This window comes from Rutilus rutilus, assembly GCF_951802725.1.
Source record: "Rutilus rutilus genome assembly, chromosome: 19".
NCBI classification, from domain to species: domain Eukaryota; kingdom Metazoa; phylum Chordata; class Actinopteri; order Cypriniformes; family Leuciscidae; genus Rutilus; species Rutilus rutilus.
The window spans coordinates 31,209,856-31,230,653 of NC_140232.1; the positions used below are offsets into that span (position 1 = coordinate 31,209,856).

The window sequence follows — 20,798 nt, forward strand, 5'->3', positions numbered from 1 at the left end:
ATTGGTATATAGTATTCTTTGAAGCAAACACCATAGAACGTAAATATGTGAGTAGTACAGTATAAATATCAAAGTACCTGATTCTGCTGTGCTGATCACGGTAGTACCGCAACAGTACTTAATATGTAAATGGGCTTTTCAGCAGAGTCCTCAAGTTATATGTGATAATTGTATTGTGGCATTAGTGTTTATGGTCCTGTGAAAGTAAACATATGTACATTTCAGTGTGTAGAGCTGTATCTCATCCTCCTGTGACAGTAACTCAAGCTGTTCTCTGTGTGTTCAGCTCCCAGCAATCTCTGCGGCGTCATCTCTAAAACTATCGAAGTGTGCTTGGAAAAAGAAGGCAACAGCTTTGGGTTCGTTCTGAGAGGTACTGAATCACCATCAGACAGCTTGAAATGTCTTTACCCTAACATCTCATGTGTTTTTCATTTTAAACTGATGTTATGACCCTTGAATTGAGGACAAATACATCAATGATGGCTTGAAATAATCCAGGTTCAATACAACAACAGCTTTCTCAAACTGGGGTTCGTGAGGGAACTGCAGGGGGTTTGTGCTAATAATGCATGAAATCAGAAAAACTCAACAAGGCTGCATTTATTTGATTACAAGTAAAGTAAAAACAGTAATATTGTGAAATTTGATTATAACTTAAAATGCCTGCTTTCTAATTTAATATGTTTTAAAATGTAATTTATTCGTGTGATCAAAGCTGAATTTTCAGCATCATTACTCCAGTCTTCAGTGTCACATGATCCTTCAGAAATCATTCTAATATGCTGATTTGCTGCTCAAGAAACATTTCTGATTATCAATGTTGAAAACAGTTGATTAATATTTTGTGGAAACTGTGATACATTATTTTCAGGGTTCTTTGATAAATAAAAAGATCAAAAGAACTGGATTTATTTGAAATTTAGAAATCTGAAATGTATTTGCGTAAATATTTCATGTGTTTTTTAAATGTTATGACCCTTAAACTGAGGACAAATACATAAATGAGGATTTGAAATCAAACCAGCTATTATTTGCAATTATATTTCTAAGAATATTCCAGGTTTAATACAACAGAAAAAATGTTTGTTGGAAAGAAAAAGTTACTTAAAAGCATTTGTGTTACTCTCAAGGGCAGCAAGTGGTGTGTGTGTGTGCGTATGTATTCAGCTGCATTTTATATCACTAAAGGCAATAGTCAGGTGTGCGTTTCACATGTTTTCAGGGGGCTTTCACGAGGACTGGCATAAGGCTCGACCTCTAGCGGTGACCTACGTCAGGCCCGGCGGACCCGCAGACAGGTGAGACCACGATGACTACAATCTGTGTGTGTGTGAGACACGTTTATACCACAAGACAAGGCCCTTCAGAACATCTCTGCTTATTAATGAGCACAATGTCTGAATCATCGTGAAGCTCCCTGCGTCTTTGTGTGTGTGTCACATCAGTGCCGTCTCTGTGCATCCGTCTAGGTTATTTGTCTGTATATTTCCATAAAGTGTTTTTATATTTGTCTCTGAGATATGATGTATTTGGTGTACATTATGAGAGCATTCTATATGTTGTGTGTGTGTGTGTGTGATCGTTGAACCCTGTAAGCTGGTTCTGGAGGCACACATGTTAACTGAAGCATAGGCTGATGACATTAAAATGAGTGAGAAGGGTAGAACACAGCCCGAAGCGCGCTCACGCACACACACACACACACACACACAAAAACAAGCAGATAAAACACACATGCATATGAAACCACCCTGTTTCAACATAATGCTTTAAAGTGAATTAGATTTGCTTGATAATTACACTTCCACTATGCTTATTTTTCATGCAAAAGGATGCTTTTATTTTCTAGTTGACGTCTGCATTCCCGTCTCATCCCTACTGCTGTCTTTTTGTGTTTCCGTACGTCTCTCCACGTTTCTCCGTCTGTCAGAGAGGGAACCTTGCGAGCGGGCGACCGTGTGTTGAGTGTGAACGGTGTTGCTGTGAACAGACAGAAACATGCTGACGCTCTGACCCTAATCATGCAGAGCACCCAGGAGGCTTTCTTCCTCATCGAGTACGACATCATGGTCATGGGTGAGCAGACACACAGATGCATGCAACACACACACTTGAGTATGCTTGTGTGCACAGATACTCTCATGTGGCCTTAATTAAAGTAGAAACATATTCCACTTCCCCTCCACATTCCCATAGGAAAGAAAAAAACACCATTGAGTTCTCTTTCGCTTCTCCTGGACGGCAATGAGATTAAAGCCTCCTGCTTCCCAAAAAAAAAGCAACTGATCGGAGCTGCTGTGCATATTACATTTAAAGCTCTATGCTGATATGCTTTATTGTATGTCAATAATTGCTTCATTTTTATTTCTCATTTGGAACACCTGAGACAAAGTTGATACTTAGGGAAGATTTTATGGTATATAATTGGCCGTTCATATAGACCTTATGTAGCCCCGCCCCTTTTCAGCGCTGCGCTCATTGTCTTTTGTCTTCCGGTCTGTATTTTCACAGCGATCTTGAGTATTTATGAATGAACGGCTCGTTTTAAAATCTTCCCGGTCGACTGACATTTGTTAAGACATCTGCTTCAAACATTACAGTCCTCATGATAACTTTACATTAAGTAAATCCACTTCAAAAGCTAATTACTCCTGGACAGCAATGCCATAGAAATATACAGAGCGACCGCAAAAACTGAAGTTAAAAGACAATATTCTAAAGAAGCCCTTGTTTCTCTGGCGCATAAAGTCTATACGACAGCAGTGACGTCATGCGCATGCGTATTACTTGTTCAATCTACAGGCAACTTGTGTTTATTTACAAAGTGACATTGCCAACTACTGGCCTGGCATGAATAATACAGCGTTTTTAGTCGTTTTCGCGGATCCGTGTGAACGGGGATAGTTTTGACAACCTTGCCGTCTGTACGCGAAAATCGCAAAGGAAAAACTTTTCCGCTTTTAGTATATCGTTGTCGTGTAAACGTACCCTTAAATTTAACCGAGATAATATAACCCATCAAATGGTTCCTATACTGCTGTTCAGAAGTTGTTTTTTTTGGGTGTTTGAATGAAAGAATACTTGATGAATACTTTTAATAATAATTGAATACTTTTATTCAGCAAGGATGCATTAAATTGATTAAAAGTGACAGCAAAGACATTTATAATGTTACAAAAGATTTCTATTTAAAATAACTGCGGTTCATTTCAACTTTCTATTCGGTAAAAATTTTAAAATAATGATAAATGTTTTGAGCAGCAAATCAGCATATTAAAATGATTTCTAAAGGATCATGTGAAGGAATAAATTACATTTAAAAAAATATTAAAATAGAAAACAGCTCTTTTAAATAAATAAAAATATTTAACAATTTTACTGTTTTATCATATTTTATCATAAAAAAAACCCAATAAAAATCCACACTATTAAATGGTAGTGTGTGCTATTGAAACAGAAAGGTTTGTTTTGTTACCGTTTTGAAAAAAGAATGAACATATGGTTGGTGGTTTCCTTCTCTCTCTAATTTCTGAATTAGCACTGAAATACCTCCTCTTTCTGCTTCTCTCTGGTTCTGGTTTGGCCTCGGATCAGACTCAGTCCAGAAGTCCTCCGGGCCGCTGCAGGTGGACATCGCGCGCTCCGCGGGATCAGTACTGGGACTCAGTCTCACTACCTCCCTCTACATGAACAAACAGGTCATTACAATCCAGAAAATCAAGCCTGCTAGTGTTGCAGACAGGTGAGCACACACAAATGCAAACACACACGTTTAGAACCAAAGATACATGAAAAGAATCACATACACAAATACATTACCAAGCAGATTATTCTGTCACTATTTGGACAATTGGTTGATATTTGACCGATTATCAGCAGCTTGTTGGCTCCAAAACATACTGATAGCCTCATAAATGGATAATGCAGATCAACTTATAGTCAAATATTTTTTATAACTAAATTTGTGTACATATAATTGCCTAACATTAAATCATATTTATATTAGAGGTCGACCGATTCATCGGTTTTGCCGATATATCGGTACCGAATAGATAGTTGATTGGTGGAACTATCGTTATCGGCAAAAATCGGTTATCTTGTACGGTCAAACCTAAATATCGGAATCAGTAAAATCCACTATCGGTTGACCTTATATTACTAATCATTGTATTTGCATTATATCTATTCTTCATATATCTATAATAAACATTTAGCAATCCTCTTCTTTCGCAGTCACTCACCTCACACCTTCTCGCCTGTTGTCATTTTCACTCTCGCTGTTTCTTGCTTTGCTCAACACAAATGACTTTCTCTCCTTGTTACCACCACTATCTGTCTCTCTCTTGCTGTCTTTCCCTGTTTTTCTCAGATGTGGTGCTTTGCATGTAGGAGATATTCTCCTGGCTATAGATGGCATGAGCACTGAACACTGCTCTCTGATGGAGGCTCAACAGCTCCTGTCCAGCTCCTCAGAGCTCACCAAACTAGAGATCCTGCCGTCTCAGAACAGCACACATGACGCAGGTCTGCAGGCACACCGGCATTCACTAAACATATCGCTATAAACACGTGCTCCAAGCTCATAGTGACTGATATTCACATGCTTAGATAATCTAGACGTGTCTCGCAACTTTACTTTGGCTCAGTTTGCAAGGGCATACTACTCATACTAATTCTGTGCAGACTATACATACTATGCAGATACGTAGTGTGCAAATGCTCTGTTTATATCCAGATGACCTACTAAGAGAGCTTACTACACAGAACACTGCACTTGAGGTGACTCACCATTTCCAGTGTGAAAATGAATTTAAAATATATTAAATAATTATATAATCCACTGAATTTTCAACATTTATTTTATGACTCATCAGACTTCCAAGAGTTTAGATGTTTTATACATAAATGCAAAATTATTTATTTATTTATTTAATTCTGACACCACGTGCTGAATTAAAAATACTGACTAAAAATGTAGCATACCGTTTGGAATGTTATTCAGATGTTTCACATACTATTTATTTATATGATTTTAATTTTTGGACACCACTGAATTAAAATCAAAGCATTGAAATGTTTGGTTTAGTTTTGCAGTACATCATTTTTATTTCTTTTATTTTTTATTATATTTGGACACCATTTACTAAATTAAAAACTGTGACCAAAAACATGGCATAATACAGTTTGAAATGTAAATTTTTTTGCCAGATCGTTTCACATATTATTTATTCATTTTATCTGGACATCATTTGCTGAAATAAAAAAAACCTCAATATAGTGAGATCACGTGACAAAAACCGTAGCATACAGTTTGAAATGTATATTTTTACCAGACTGTTTCAGTATAAAAAAAATAAATCATTATGTACAGCGCTGTTAGCACTATGCAAATGCATTTGTTTTTAACAAGATGGACGTCCAGACTGATTGCCTGTCTGCCAGCATTAGCACAATAAGAGCATTATCTGCAAGTTCTATTTTTTTTATTCAGATCCTATTTGTGTTTGTTCTCCATATTTACAGAAGGAATTTAGTTCACATCTGCTTCTTTACGCTTACTGGATTCTATCCTTGTCTCATCTTCCTTTCTCCTTCTCTCTTTCTGTCTTTCTTTGACCTTTATGTGTGCCAGTGTTGGTTTGTAGTGGTTGTTGGCATCCAGCTTTGGGCCACTTTCTTAGTATCATGAGTCACTCTTAATATGCAGAGGAGCACTGCAGGCAAGACTTCCCCTACCCTACAGACATGAGTACACACACACACACACACACACACACATACATGCGCACACACACAATGAGCTCAGAGCCTTCACTCTGGCTTTACCGTGTTACTAGAAAACCGCATTCTGAGTGTATCATTGGATTTTCTAGAAATGTGATATGAAGAGGCGCACAGCCGTTATAAAGTGATTTGTACACCTGCATCCTCTCTTTCTGAAGCTTGAGCTCACTGGGCAGCTCATCTGTCAGAATAATCTCATATGTGGAGTCATTTTCCACACTGCAGAATTGAAAACTGAGGAATGTACCGAATGGAATACTAGCATTATATAGTGTATAGTACAGTATATACCGAATACTGCCAACTAGTATGTTCTAAAATACGTTACAGTTCAAAAGCTCTTGTTTTTGTCATATGCTCACCAAGGCTGCATTTATTTGATAAAAATACAGTAAAAACTGTAATATTGTGAAATATTATTGCAATTTAAAATAAATGTTTTCTATTTGAATATACTGTAAAATGTAATTTATTCCCGTGATGCAAAGCTGAATTTTCAGCATTAAATTTTTTCAGTGGTATTTAACGTAGAACACAATGTACAAAAGTTAAACCATTCAAACTGTAGTCTGCTGTATTTTTCATTGTAATGTAACATGACCTCCACCAGTTGCATTTTTAATTCTCCAGGTGGTGCTCAGTTTTCATATAAGGAACAAACATAGCTTTAAATAATTTCTGGTCTCTTGGAAGTCAACAGATTTTATTCTGGTTCATTCACACTTGAAATGAAAGGTTAGTGGCCTGATTGATTGACAAACGGTGTTATTTTAGCATTAATTAGATACTATTATAGTATGTAATAGTTTTTTTTATTTTTATTTTAATGTTAAAGTATTAGTCATTTTATGGGCTTTTGTCTTTTTTGTCATTGTTAGTATTCAAGTTTAAGGTCTTCAATATTTAAATGAAATATTAATCAGTTCTATTTCAATTCATTTTTTTAAATATTTTTTTTATAATTTTTGTTAACAATAACAACACTGTTGGCAAGTATTTCAGTGGAAACACGCATTCCATGATATTTTGGGTTTGTTTTTAATGACATAGTTCTATTTTTCAGTATATATACTGTGTACTGTGCATATGATGCTAATTTTCTGAATCTAAAGAGAATACCTGTTAGACTATATTTGCAAAAATGTGCAATATTCAACCAAGGTTTGGCTGGCTAGCATAGTCCAGTTACTCTCTGCTGGTAGATATCATAACTACACCATCTAGCTGTAAATACTATCTTAATGGCCATTCATAAGTAGCCATGCATTCTGACAATATACAATTTTTTGCAAGTAACATGTCACAAATATTACATTGTTACAGTAAATGTTTGACCAGTGCCTAATTTTTTGGAGGTTCTTAAAAGCACGACTATTCCTTTCTATTGTCTAAAAGCTCAGTATCAGGAACAGAAACTAAAAACTAAAAGAAAGAAAAGAAAGGCACAGGACCTCTTTGATGTGCAGATGTCTCTCTGTCTGATGGGCGTGGCTCTTCCTAACGAGTGTGACACGCTGCATGTCTAATTAAGCATCGTTAGTGGCACAGCTGTATAGTGTCAGAAGGATCTGTTTCCGTCAGAATCCCAAACAATGTCCTCTATCTGTCTTGCAGAGCATTTGTTTCCAAACGTGAGCTAAGAGAGAGTTTTAAGATGGTTCCTCCACTGCTGTCAGCCTTACTAGAGCTGGCCCGAAAATGTAAGAGAAAGAAAAAGAAATGGGGGGAATAAATGTGTAAAGGAGCGAACGAAGCGCATGCCTATGAGCAGCGTCTCGGATTCAGCCCTCTGATCCACACTGCTTCACTGATCATTGACATTCAGTCTACATCAGATCTGTCTACAGGCGTATATCAGCCTGAGTGCTGTAACATTAAGCATGTTTTCAGCAGAAATAACCAATTTACCGGACATTTTGTGTCTGTCTATGTTTTCCCTGCAGTACGTGTCCAGAGGAGTAGTCAGCGCCAGTGGGACTGTAGTGAGAACTACACCAGCGCTCCTCCACCTTTCCAAAAAACACCCTCAGCCTGGAGTCACACCACCCCTACACCCTCACACCGATGTGAGTGTCCCCTATGTGCACGTCTTCATAATGTCCTGCCACATTAAGACCTGGTTTCACAGACAGGGCTTAGATTAAGCCAGGATTAGGTATAGTTCAATTAGGACGTTTAAGTAGATTTGATCAACATGCCCTAAAAAAACACATTACTGGTGTGCATCTTGAGACAAAACAATGGCACTGATATTTTATAAGATATGTCAGAGCAAGTTGCTTTCTGCTCAAACATGCATTTTAGTCCAGTCTGTGAAACTGGGCTAAATGTATAAACTAGATGCAATGATGCATTTTAATCATTTTTAATCTAATGAATTGCCTGAGGTGCAGGCTTAACTGGTTCAGGATGACATGTAGGGTACGGTCAGAATGGCATACTTGTATTCTACTTATACTTTTTTTTTTGCAGTATGTACACCTGGAAGACCTTCTGTACTACATTTGCCAAAATGTTTAATATAGAAAGCACTGCGTACAATGTGAAATACTGTATTCCACAATGTATTGTGCAACTTCCTGTTTTTGCCAGTGTACTTGAAGTAATAGCATGAATAGTCATGAATATTTATTAACTTGCATGTTTGTTTATTTATTAGTTTTGATTTATTTATTTGAATTAAATTATTATTATTATTATTATTATTATTATTTTTGTAATATTTTTATTTGCATGATTGTTTATTGGTTAATTTTTATTTAATCGCTTAAACTATTATTTTTATTTACTGATTGATTATTTTTATTTATTAGTTTGTTTTATATATTTATTTATTTTAATATATATATATGTGTATATATATATGTGTATATATATGTGTATATATATATGTGTATATATATATGTGTATATATATGTGTGTATATATATGTATGTGTATATATATATATATGTATGTGTGTATATATATATATATATATATATATATATATATATATATATATATATCATGTAATTTTTATTTATTTTATTAAAATACATAATGATAATTATTTACAATTCGGCTGTCACTCATACTGTATACTACATGCTAGTATTCCATTCCACACACAACCACACACCAATTAGACATGGCCATTCCAGCATTGTCAAACTCAAATCTTCTCTGTCCTCCAGCTGTGACGTCTGGCATCTCTGCAAACACCTCAGGCTTTCACAGCTACAACTGTGGCACCCAGTCAACGTATCCCAACACCTACCCCAGTAACACACTGCCATCCCACCCATCCAGCCCTCGCTGCACTGTCAGCAAGAGGAGACACCGGAGAAAAGACCACAAGAGCTCCTGTCAGTGAACTATATCTATATATCTATCTATCTATCTATCTATCTGTCTGTCTGTCTGTCTGTCTGTCTGTCTATCTGTCCTTACTCTACTTCTCAAATAATTCTTGGATTAAAAAAAAAAAAAAGTTGCTCATTCTCTTCTCTCTCAGTGTCTCTGGCATCGAGTACAGTGGGCGCCGGTGGTCAGGTGGTGCATCTAGAAACCAGTGAGGTGTTCCTGAGAGGAGATCCTCTTACTGGATTCGGTCTGCAGTTACAGGGGGGAGTGTTTGCTACAGAACCCCTGTCAGCGCCCGCCTGTGTCCGCTTTATCGAGCCTGACACACCTGCTGAAAGGTGAGAGGACGCTGCTGGTCAACTGTAGATGCGATGCATGCTGACGCCATTGTCTTCTACACTTAGAGCCTGTGGATAGATGTATGTACATGTACGTGCACACACACGAACACAAGCCATACAGCATGTGAGAAAGCGGAGATGTTGATTTGGCACAGTACCAAGATCACATGTCACAGCTCGGTTCAGGGTTGAAGATGTTACTGCACAGTTGCTATCATTCTAATGACGTCCCAAGTCCAATATATCAAAACACAAACAATCCAGCAGGTTTAAACTACATAGAAATGTTGAGTCTAAGTAATGTTGATCAGTGGATGATGGCAACATGTTTACAAGCTATTCTGCCATTCAAAAGTTTGGGGTCAGTATGATTTTTTTTTTTTAAAGAAATGAATACTGTAAGGATGCATTAAATTGATCGACAGTGACAGAAAAGACATGTAATTTTGCAAAAATTTCTATTTCAAATAAATGTCTATTTTTATTTCAAATAAATTCAACAAAGTTTGTTGAAAGACAAAATATCACAGTTTGCACAGAAATACTAAGCAGCACAACTGTTTTCAACATGTGAAGATATGACACTGTAGACTAGAGTAATGGCTGCTGAACATTTAGCTTTGACATCAATTACATTTTAAAGTATTTTAAATTGTAGTAATGTTTTACTGTGTTTTTTTTATCAAATAAATGTGCAGCATTGGTGAGGAAAATAGATTTCTTTAAAAAGCATGAAAAAAAATCGTACAGACCCCAAACTTTTGAAAGGTATTGTACACGTTTAAATAAATATATGTAGCATCTTCATTTATAATCATTGATAATATATTCTTTGTCTTCTCTTTTCTTGTATTGTTATACATGTGTGCACGTGTCTTCTTTGAATGCATGTTGAATTTATTTTTGCATTCAAGGTGTGGGCTGTTACAAGTCGGAGACAGACTTCTTTCTATTAATGGAATTCCCACTGAGGACGGAACTCTGGAAGAAGCCAATCAGCTGCTCCGAGATGCAGCTCTGGCCAATAAGGTCACACTGGAGGTGGAGTTTGATGTCGCAGGTACAAAATGTCATTTCAATCAAAACTCAGCAATTCAAGTTGTTTTTAAATGTGATGTGAACACACAGATTTTTGATGTATAATTCTGTGTGATCTTGCGTATCTCTCTCAGAATCAGTCATTCCCAGCAGTGGCACATTTCAGGTGAAGTTGCCCAAGAGACGTGGAGTGGAGCTTGGCATTACGATCAGTTGTGAGTGATGAACAACAGGGGGTGCTGTTGATCCATAGTATTCTACAGTCCAAATGCATAAAGATATCAATATTTATATGAATATTAAATGCTTTTTTTGTCTGTAATAGTAATTTCGGCGCCTAGCATTCAATGCTGTCTATATAATATTATATATATAATATTTGAGATGGTAATTGCATAATTTCTTTTGCAATAATGCAAAATTTCCTACTCCCATGAATTCTGATTTATAGCAAGCAAGAAGCCAGGAAAACCTCTGATCATTTCTGAGATACAGAGAGGCAGTATTGCACATAGGTAAACCTGCAGTACAACACATTAAACCAATTAATTTGCTTTTAAAGAGGCAAACTGATAGATGTGATGTTTCTTGTTCACTGATTGATGTGAAATGGCCTTTTATAATAGAATAGGAACCCTGGAGCCAGGCGATCGTCTGCTGGCCGTCGATAATGTTCGGCTGGATAACTGTGGGATGGAAGAGGCCATGATGGTCCTCCAGCAGGCCGAGGGGATGGTCAAACTGCGAATTCAGAAAGATGAAGACAACCTGGGTGAGTGAGTATGTGTGTTTGTGTGTGTATTCTTTAAGAAATGCTAATGTGCAAGAAATGCACATTAATGGGCACCAAAAAGTGCTAGAAAGTGCTAGACTCTCGGACTCTTGACCAAAGGTTGATGCACCTCTTGATGGAAATACATGTTGTGATGTTATTTCCATCAAAAGGTGCGTACACTTTTGGTTCTAATTAAAAATATTAATAAATAATATAATATTACATAAGTAACACTAAAATAACACTGTAATTAAATCTTAAATTGCAGTTTCTTAACCTATTAATTTATGCCCTTTTAACTTCTGTATGTCTCTGTAAATTGTAGATGAATTAGAGTCGTCAGGTTCGGTCATATTCACAGTAGAGCTCAAGAGACACGGAGGTCCTCTTGGAATCACCATTTCAGGCACTGAAGAGCCCTTCAATCCCATCCTGATCTCCAGCCTGACCCGCAACGGCCTTGCGCACAGGTGCACACAAACACTCACAACCTCATCTAGTGCTTCGTGCAGCAGTACATGAATAATACACACGCTCAAATGTGCATGTTTCGTAACACACATCATCTGACATCGTGAACAGCAAGCTCACATCTGAGATCTAGTGGGTAGAGTGGGAACTGCAGTGCAGTGAGTGTTATCTGACTAATACATGAGATTGTGTGTGTGTGAAGGACTGGCGCTCTTCATATCGGTGACCGTGTCTTGGCCATCAATAACATGAGTCTAAAGGGGAAACCTCTGAGCGAGGCCATCCACCTGTTGCAGACCGCTGGAGACACGGTTACGCTCAAGATCAAGAAACGATCTGATCGTAAGTGTCAGAATTAAGATGTATGTATGCATGTAAACATTTCCGACATATAATCCACTGGGAAGAGCATGTCTATGAATAATGCATCAATGCTTCTACATCTGCCTTTTCCAGCACTTTATGAGTCGGACAGGGGCAGCCCGTCCAGGACGGCTTCATGCGTGAGCGACATGGAGGACGATCGCTCAGATTCTCTCAGGCGGGGTAAATACTCTGAACTTCACCGCCTGACCACACCGCCCAGTCTAGATTCAGCCATGGACTCATGGGATAGCTCGGCCCTGGACGCCGGCTATGGAAGTCAAGGTACAGAAATCTCTGGGATTAGATGAAGAATAACGTAATTGAATGTGACCAAGGACTGGCTAAAGTGAAATGTGGAATATGTCCTGAGAGTTTTCTGTTATTGAGGTCATTGAAGGATCCTTGGAAATGTAAAGATATAATTCAAGTCATTTATTTGTATAACACTTATTTACAGTACACATTGTTTCAAAGCAGCTTTACAGAAAATCATGATGTTAATGTTTATAATATCTTAATATCTTCTTCATGCCTTTACAGCTGCATACCCTTATAGTTTGTGACCAAAAAATCAGGCAGTTGAGATTTAATACATAGTATATATTGCTTTACGTGAGTATACTGCATGTATATAATAAATATCCAACTTTATATAAAGAGCTGGGCAATAATATAGAAACATTTTGCAACAGTATAAACGATCAGTCAATTTACGTGAGTATGCTGTATGTACGCAGGTGAAGTAAAACTACTTTATATCCTATATATCCAACTTGTATCACTGGATGATAATATAGTTTACATTATTTGATAATATAACAATCAAGCAGTTGACCTTTGCTACATAGTATATTTCACTTAACATAAGTGTACTGTATGTAAGGTTCGATATACTTGTATTAGTTGTCTAATTTATTCATTTAATTTGAGTTAATTCATTATGTGGTGATTATTGAGGATTATCAAAATCTGTGAGGTTTATAACAATTTGGTGTAATGACAAGGCAAATTACTAAAGTTCACCCAAAAATGAAATAGGTCATAATTTACTCGCCCTCATAATGCCTATATCTTTATGATTTTCTTCGTGGAGCACAAAAGAAGAAATTTAGTAGATTTCCCAAGCTACTGTTCCATACAATGAAAGCATACAGTGCTTTTACACTCCAAAAGGACAAAAAAAGCACTAAATATTGTGCAAAATCTTCCCCTTTACCGTAGCTCTCAAATCTTATTCAAGTTTGTACGTAAGCAAACCTAAACCTTTATTTTCAGGTGTCTATATTCAAAGAGCATCTGATTTCACTCTTCACCCCAATGACTGGAGACAGACCAATCACAGGAGCCCGCTGATCTCCAGAAGACACGCCCACCGTACTGCAATGTATGATGGGAGTCTGGGCGAAGAGGACTGGACGTACTCTGGGTGAGTTTGTTCAGGGACACAGCTTGTTGATTCCTCTGTTTCAATACGTAGTCTGTATTATCTTGGAGATACTAGTCAGGAACTAGAAGATTAAAAGAAGCATAACATCTTTTGTATGAGAAGGACATTTGTGCATCAGAACATTTCAGTTTGTTTTATAGCTTTTGTTACTAACACACAATCATGTGCCTGTTATTCTTTCTCTTGGTCTGTCAATTATTATTTCCCATGTAAATGTATGCACTTAAAAAATGAAACATGTGAACCTCATGAAATCTGTCAAGAAGATGTCCAGGTCATATTTCAAAGATATATTATTTGAATTGTAACACATTCGTACATCATTGGGCTATGCTGATTTAAATAAAAATGATTTGTATTATTTACAGTATTTTTATATTACATTATTGAGAATCTAAATGGAATAATATTAGTTAATATTTTCATATTTTAATTCCGGTGATACACAGCTGAATTTTTTTTCTTTTTTTCTTCATGATTAGATGAATAGAAACATTTATTTGAAATATAAATCTTTTGTTACAATATAAATGTCTTTACTGTCACTTTTGATCAATTTAATGCATCCTTATTGAATAAAGGTATTCATTAAAGACCCTAAACTTTTGAGTGATAGTGTATATTCATATGTATATGCACATATTTAGATAAACATTACAAAACTTAACTTAAAGTGACAAACAGCAGCAAGTAGTAAAAATTACTCCGAACATAAACAAGTGATTAATGTACTGTAATACAGACCCGAATATTTGCACTAAGCTGCTTAAATGACAGTGCCATTCAATTGCAATAAATTATACATACAATACCATAAAAAAAGGAATATACTGTGAACTTTTTTACAGAATGAGATTCACCTGTACAAGTTAACCTTTTGTCTGTCATTTTATAAGTAACTTTGATGATCCCAGTGGAAAGTGAAATGCCTTTTTTATGCCTAGATAAAACAATATGAGGTTTTTGAATCTAATGTTGCTGTTTTTGTGTCTGTGGCGAAACGCTCATTAAACATGCACACTGTCTAGCACAGAACCCACTAGCCTGTTTGCTTTCACAGTCTCTGTATGGTCCTACTTTTCTCTTTTCTATTTTTTCTCAGGTTTTCTGTCTCTCGTCTGCCTTACTAATCATCCGTCGGCCACATGCTGTCATCTGCCCTTGTGTGCTTCTTTTTTGCTCATTTTCATAATTCTATTCTTTTATCGCTGGAACTAGTTCACGGGCCTCTTCAGACACATCTGTGTGTTTCTCTTTCTCTAACCGCCGTGTTCTTGTAGTTGAGAAGGATCTTTTACGGTGACTTTCAGTTATGCCATACAGTACAGTTTTATAGAGAGAGAGAGAGAGATAGCTCCGTTTCCAATAGTACACCTGGCCTTACATTACCCAGGTTGCTTTGCATTGACACAGATCTGTCAGTCCAGCATGCTGTCACAACCACACCAATACAGATGCTCAGGAGAACTATTGGTCACAAGCTCTTCAGGATCTGGAGACCTGCGGCCAATCGGAAATCCTGCGGGAACTTGAGGTAAATGCAATTGGGGATCAACTCAAACGATCGGTGTTCCTTGTCTGTGTTAATTGTGCACGATTTAATCATTATGTCTCCCTGTTTAAATTACTTGGCCATTTGACCAGCATCTATACCAAAATCCTTAACCCAATGTAAGTCATTTTCAACCAATTTTTCCCCCACACTATAAGTAATTGTCAATCACAGTAAGGAACAGCGTCACATTATAGTACTTCTGCCTGAAATAAGAGATGCTACCAATTTAAATGAAAGCCATACCCTTTATTTCTCAACATTTTCGCTTAAATGACTGCTCTACATGTGGAAATTATTAAACTCGCATCAAACTTTTTGACTTGAGACCATTGGTATCTTCATTGATGCTTTCTGAGAATTGTTTACTCCTGTTTACAACTAAACCGGCCTTTATCTAAGGGTGTGTTCACACTTGTAGTCCAATTCGCTTAGATCGTTTGGTCCGGGTCAAACCAAAAAAAAAACATTTAGTCCTGGTCTGCTTAGAGTTCACATTGGCACTTTAACACCAAACCTAAAGATACTGAACCTAAAGGCATAGGGATGTGTTTTGGGCTTAATGCGCTCGCTGTATGTGCGTAGTCTACATATGATGGTATTTTGACCAGCTAAGAATTCGTGAAGAGCTTATAAAATAGGGTGAATAGGGTTGCAAAATTCTGGGAATTTTCAAAGATGGAAACTTTCCATGGGAATTAATGGGAATTTAAGGGAATTAACAGGAATTTATGGGAATAAACAGGAATAAACTGGGAATTTTCAAAGTTGAAGGTTGGCTCTTATAGGGAATTTAAATATAGTTGAGGAAAATATATTTTAGCATAATCTTGACTAAAACAAACAGATGCCATTCAAATACACTTGAATATCCATGCCATTCCTCAATCACATGCACATAGCACACTGCTTACTGCATGGCTATTGAGACCACACGCACTACTGGCACTGTGCATGCCTCCATCACATGTACAGAAGCCCAAAGCACAAGACTATTGAAGGCACACATTTGAGCCTGTGGACTAAACAAAGTGAAGTAAGTTTTGATGATATTATGGGGAAATATATTTATTAAATGTTTAAATTGCAAATATCACATACAAATGTATTCATCTAGTAGATAGCAAGCTGATAAGTTAGATGCTAAATAAGCTAGCATAACTTAAAATTTTAAATTTACCACATAAGTAGGGCTGGGCAGTATGACGGTATATATCGTTACCGCGGAAGAAAATGTCAACCGTAACAGATTTTTTTATTCCGTGTATACCGCAACATGTAAATAAGTAGGCGTGGTTAACTCACGTGCAGCGTGCGTGAGACTGAGACACTGATATTTGTCAAAGAAACATGAAGAAAGACCAAGAGGATCCACAAAAGGAATTACGTTTTCAAAATTAACGTGATATTTTCAGGGGGGAAGGCGCAGAAGTCAACTAGAGCAGTGCAGCACACTGAAAGTTTAGAGAGACGCACATGCTCGCAACGGGGCTTACTTGACAACAAGTTCATATATCAATATTCTAACGAATAGAAATAACCTTAAATAATGTATCTATCCGTCTCTTATGTGTACAGTTACTTTCAGAGTGGACGCGCAAGCGGTTGCCGTGGTAATGAATATTTCCAAAATTCCCCAGCTTAACTTCCCATGGAAATTTATCGGAAATTTACCGGAAATTTTCCGCCCCTTTGCAACCCTATGTGTGAAGGAGTCAAAACGGCTGCAGGAATCGCTCCGTCACACACACAAATGAAGATTTGCTGCGAGGAGACGTGGTTCTGATGTCTGTACTGAACTGTGATGGGTAATATCGCGACTGTGATGAGAAAAAACAGATACGCTTGAGCATTCTGTCCTTTATAGGGTCACATCCTGTGACATCATGTCCTGTTTTTGGTTTGTTTACATGTCTTTGGTCCATCTTGCGTTCATATTTCATTCGAACTGCACCAGAGTACGTTTGGAAGTGGACGAGACTCATCTTTTCAGATGGCAGCGTTCACACTTATTCAAATGAACCGCACTAACAGAGCAATCGCACCAGGGTTAGTTTTAATCGAACCAAACCTGCCAAGTGTGAACACACCCTAAATCTGCTTCAAAACACTGACTGTGCATTGAAAGGCGCTACATTTGAGTTGTCTTGAAAAATTCCAGAATTCTCTATACACTCATGTTGTTCCAAATCAAAGGTAGTGCAGTTTGTATACAAGTGTGTTTTATTTCCTCTGTAGGCTACTATAATGTCAGGCAGCACACTGAGTTTGAGCGAAGATGGCGAGAAGCAGAATGAAAGCAGGACCAAAGCTCTAGCACTGAGCCCGGAGAGGACCTCAGAGAAGACAGCTGTACCAGAGGGCATGAAGGACATCAGCCCGTCCATGCCATTAGAGCTTCATAAGGTGATGTTCACTTTCCCAGCAGCTCCAGGGTCTGAATTATGTCTTATTCTCTACCAGACACATCTTTATTCTCTCCTTCTCTCTCAGATCTGTTTACGGAAGGATGCTGACAGCAGGGATTATGGGTTCAGCGTGTCCGATGGTCTGCTGGAAAAGGGTGTTTATGTGAACATGATCCGTCCTGATGGGCCTGCGGACCAAGCTGGGTTACGGCCCTACGATCGTATTCTACAGGTGATGTATTCAAACAACTGACCTTTTCTTAAAGGGATAGTTCACCCAAAAATGGAAAATCTCACTGTTTACTCACCCTCATGTCACCCATATTTTGGAAGTTTGAACTATTCCTTCCTAACCTTGACAGTTTTCCTAAGGGGTCAGTAAGATAATAATAAAAAAAGAAAGAAATGAATGACTTTTATTCAGCAAGGATTTATTAAATTGTTCAAATGTGACAGTTAAGGCATTTATAATGTTACAAAAAATGCCTTTGCACTTTCTATACATCAGAATCATGGTTTCCACAAAGAATATTAAGCAGCACGACTGTTTTCAACATTGATAATAATAAGAAATGTTTGAAAATTGCCATCACAGGAATAAATAACATTTAAAAATATATTAAAATAGAAAACAGTCATTTTATATTGTAATAATATTTCACAGTATTACTGTTTTTACTATATTTATGATCAAATAAAAGCAGCTTTGGTGAGCAGAAGAGACTTGTTTCAAAAACATTTAATAAATTCACCAACCTCAAACTTTTGGATGGTAGTGGACAATAATTGAACGCCAAAGAAACAGTTCAAACCTTCTGATTTGGTTTGCTTGTTTATTAACAGGTCAATCACGCACGGACTCGTGACTTTGACTGTTGTCTAGCTGTGCCGTTGATCACAGAGGCCGGAGAGCATCTGCAGCTGGTCATTAGCAGAAACCCTCTCGCTCAGGCACACATATGGCCACCTAAAGACTGTCAGGACCCTTCTGAATCATCTGTGGTTTCTGCACAAAATCCAAGAAGAGTTGACCTCTGATTCCCAAAAATGAGCAACACAAACACAGAGCACAACTTCCTTTCAATTCTTTCCACGCAAAAGGTTCTGTCTCTCACCTTCACAGGGGACACATTAGCACTATTATTTTAATATTTATTTATTTTATCATTTTCAAGCTAAGTTCAATGTTTTTGTCACAAGTTAGGATCCACCGCTGCTTTTAATGTTCCACCAAATAAGTTTATTTGACCGCTCACAGAGGCACGCGAGTTTTATGTTCACTTTTAGTTACACAAAACATGTCAAGTTCATCTTCACACACGCCACTTTTGTTGCTATTATAAATGTCAAGTTCATCTTCACACACGCCACTTTTGTTGCTATTATAAATAAATGATACACTCGTTTGGTTTCTCCCGTCCACGAGAACTCTTTGATGATTCAGATCTGCTGGTTTTTACAAAACACACAGAGAAACTTCAAACCATGTTGTCAGTTTAGACAGATAAAAATCTTTCTGTGAGATCAAAACCATGACAGTCTGACAATCGATTTTTTTTTAACACTGACGTTCTCTGATGAAAAGCTCGGTTTGTATAGAGGTGAATGTTTCAGGTGCATGTGATGTCTTTTGTGTACCGTAGGGCGTTTTACGAGGATTTTAAGGCTTTACGTCCTGATACAATCCAGGAATTAATTCTGATTTTAAGTGATCTGAAGTCCTTCAAAGGAGCTTATTTTAAGTGTAACTTTTAAAAGGAGATCTTTGTCTGTATATTGTTTACCTTCAATCCTCTATTTCCTGGATGTTCATTATGTAGGATGCCATGAATAAGATGTACGTTTAATATTCTTGGGTTTGAAACGATCTTTTCCTTTTTTAAAGAAAATAAAGGGTAAAAACCAAAGCTCTGTCTCTCTGGTAAGAATATCAGCCGAAGCATCTCTCTGGTCCTGTGGCTCCACCGCGTGTGCCTGTCAGGATGTCGACAGTGTTGTCACGAGGTGGAGATGAGCTGTCCCACACCTCACCGCGCTGTCAGACACTGGAAGCCGAAGCCGCTTGACACGACTCCTAATTTAGGCCAAGGGTGGATTCTGATTTGAGGAAATATTAGGCCTAACGCAGGGATTTTCAATCTTTTAGATGCCATGCATTCTTGTGGGAGTCCCCAATCCTAAAATGTAACAGCTATATTCATGTATAAAGACCCTATTTATACTTTGAATAATCAATATTATAAATGTGTAAAATATTTAGTTTCTATTACATCATTGTGCATCACTGTAGTACTGTACTGTTAGATGTATTTTATTCATTAAAATTATTTTAATCAAATTTATTTAAATACAATTTTATTTGAGTTTTTTATATGCTTTCTTTGTTTTTATTTAAATCAGGTTTTTAGTTTCATCAAATGCATTTATTCACTTAGATCAAATTTTATTCATTTTAATAAAATGTTATTTTTTGTTTTGTTTAAATAAAATCATTTTATTTTAATCTAATGTATCAATTTATTTAAATACATGTTGTTTTAAATAAAATAATTAATTTTTTGTATATTTTTCTCCTTAACTTTTCCACTCCCTGGGACAGTAACATTCATTTTGTTACTGTATTTCAGTACATATTTAATTTTGTACATAGAGTATATTAATTTCAGTTAAAATATATTTTTATATATTTTATTTTAATAATATATTAGGCTACTTTTTCCTCCACTACATTTCAGAAAAACACACATTCCTCTCCGAGAGGTGACTGTTGAAGTTCGAATCGTGATGAGTCAATTATTTTTAATGAACCTGTTGAACTCAATCACAAATTGATTTGCACGGAATGATTCATCATGAATTGGATTTTTCAAGCTAGGACTCCAGTGGGAAAGAGTCTTGAATCAACTCTCAGAATTGGTCATTTCTCACAAGAGAATTTCTCACACATAAACAAGAGTCATTTATAACCTAAATATGACTTGTTTCCAATAAGCAATATAAAAATCCGTCATTTTGGAAGTCGAATCCTCCGCACTCTCGAGCTCAACCGACCTCGGTTCGGACTCGGAACTCGATCTTGCGGAGCATTTGACATCTGAATCTTTTCAATGAACCTGTTGAATTGGTTCACTAATTTCGTGCATTTCGCGTTTATATACTGTCTATGGAATTTCGTAATTGTTTTTTTTCCCGTGAACTGGGCTAATCATCTGATTGCCTCGTTTATCAAGCTACAACTCGCTGATTCAATGATCCGGTCGGAATGAA

The 20,798-nt window shown here is 36.9% G+C and overlaps 1 protein-coding gene across 5 annotated transcripts in view; it reads left to right on the top strand.

Moving 5' to 3' along the window:
- Positions 1-18,624, top strand: part of grip2a (glutamate receptor interacting protein 2a) — a 30,641-nt gene extending 12,017 nt beyond the window's left edge. For 3 of the 5 annotated variants that reach the window (XM_084389377.1, XM_084389378.1, XM_084389379.1), the window contains 20 exons: positions 287-373; positions 1,226-1,301; positions 1,934-2,079; positions 3,598-3,745; positions 4,373-4,527; positions 7,731-7,853; positions 8,965-9,135; positions 9,285-9,471; positions 10,389-10,534; positions 10,647-10,727; positions 10,964-11,027; positions 11,139-11,284; positions 11,613-11,757; positions 11,961-12,100; positions 12,215-12,406; positions 13,400-13,550; positions 14,985-15,105; positions 17,362-17,529; positions 17,617-17,763; positions 18,375-18,624. In XM_084389377.1, the coding sequence (XP_084245503.1) occupies positions 287-373; positions 1,226-1,301; positions 1,934-2,079; positions 3,598-3,745; positions 4,373-4,527; positions 7,731-7,853; positions 8,965-9,135; positions 9,285-9,471; positions 10,389-10,534; positions 10,647-10,727; positions 10,964-11,027; positions 11,139-11,284; positions 11,613-11,757; positions 11,961-12,100; positions 12,215-12,406; positions 13,400-13,550; positions 14,985-15,105; positions 17,362-17,529; positions 17,617-17,763; positions 18,375-18,569 (2,789 nt within the window). In that variant the 3' untranslated portion in view covers positions 18,570-18,624. Of the gene's footprint in view, positions 1-286; positions 374-1,225; positions 1,302-1,933; positions 2,080-3,597; positions 3,746-4,372; positions 4,528-7,730; positions 7,854-8,964; positions 9,136-9,284; positions 9,472-10,388; positions 10,535-10,646; positions 10,728-10,963; positions 11,028-11,138; positions 11,285-11,612; positions 11,758-11,960; positions 12,101-12,214; positions 12,407-13,399; positions 13,551-14,673; positions 14,823-14,964; positions 15,106-17,361; positions 17,530-17,616; positions 17,764-18,374 lie in introns of those variants that run through there. The other 2 variants (XM_084389380.1, XM_084389381.1) reach the window with 2 other exon arrangements.
- The last annotated feature ends 2,174 nt before the right edge of the window (positions 18,625-20,798 follow it).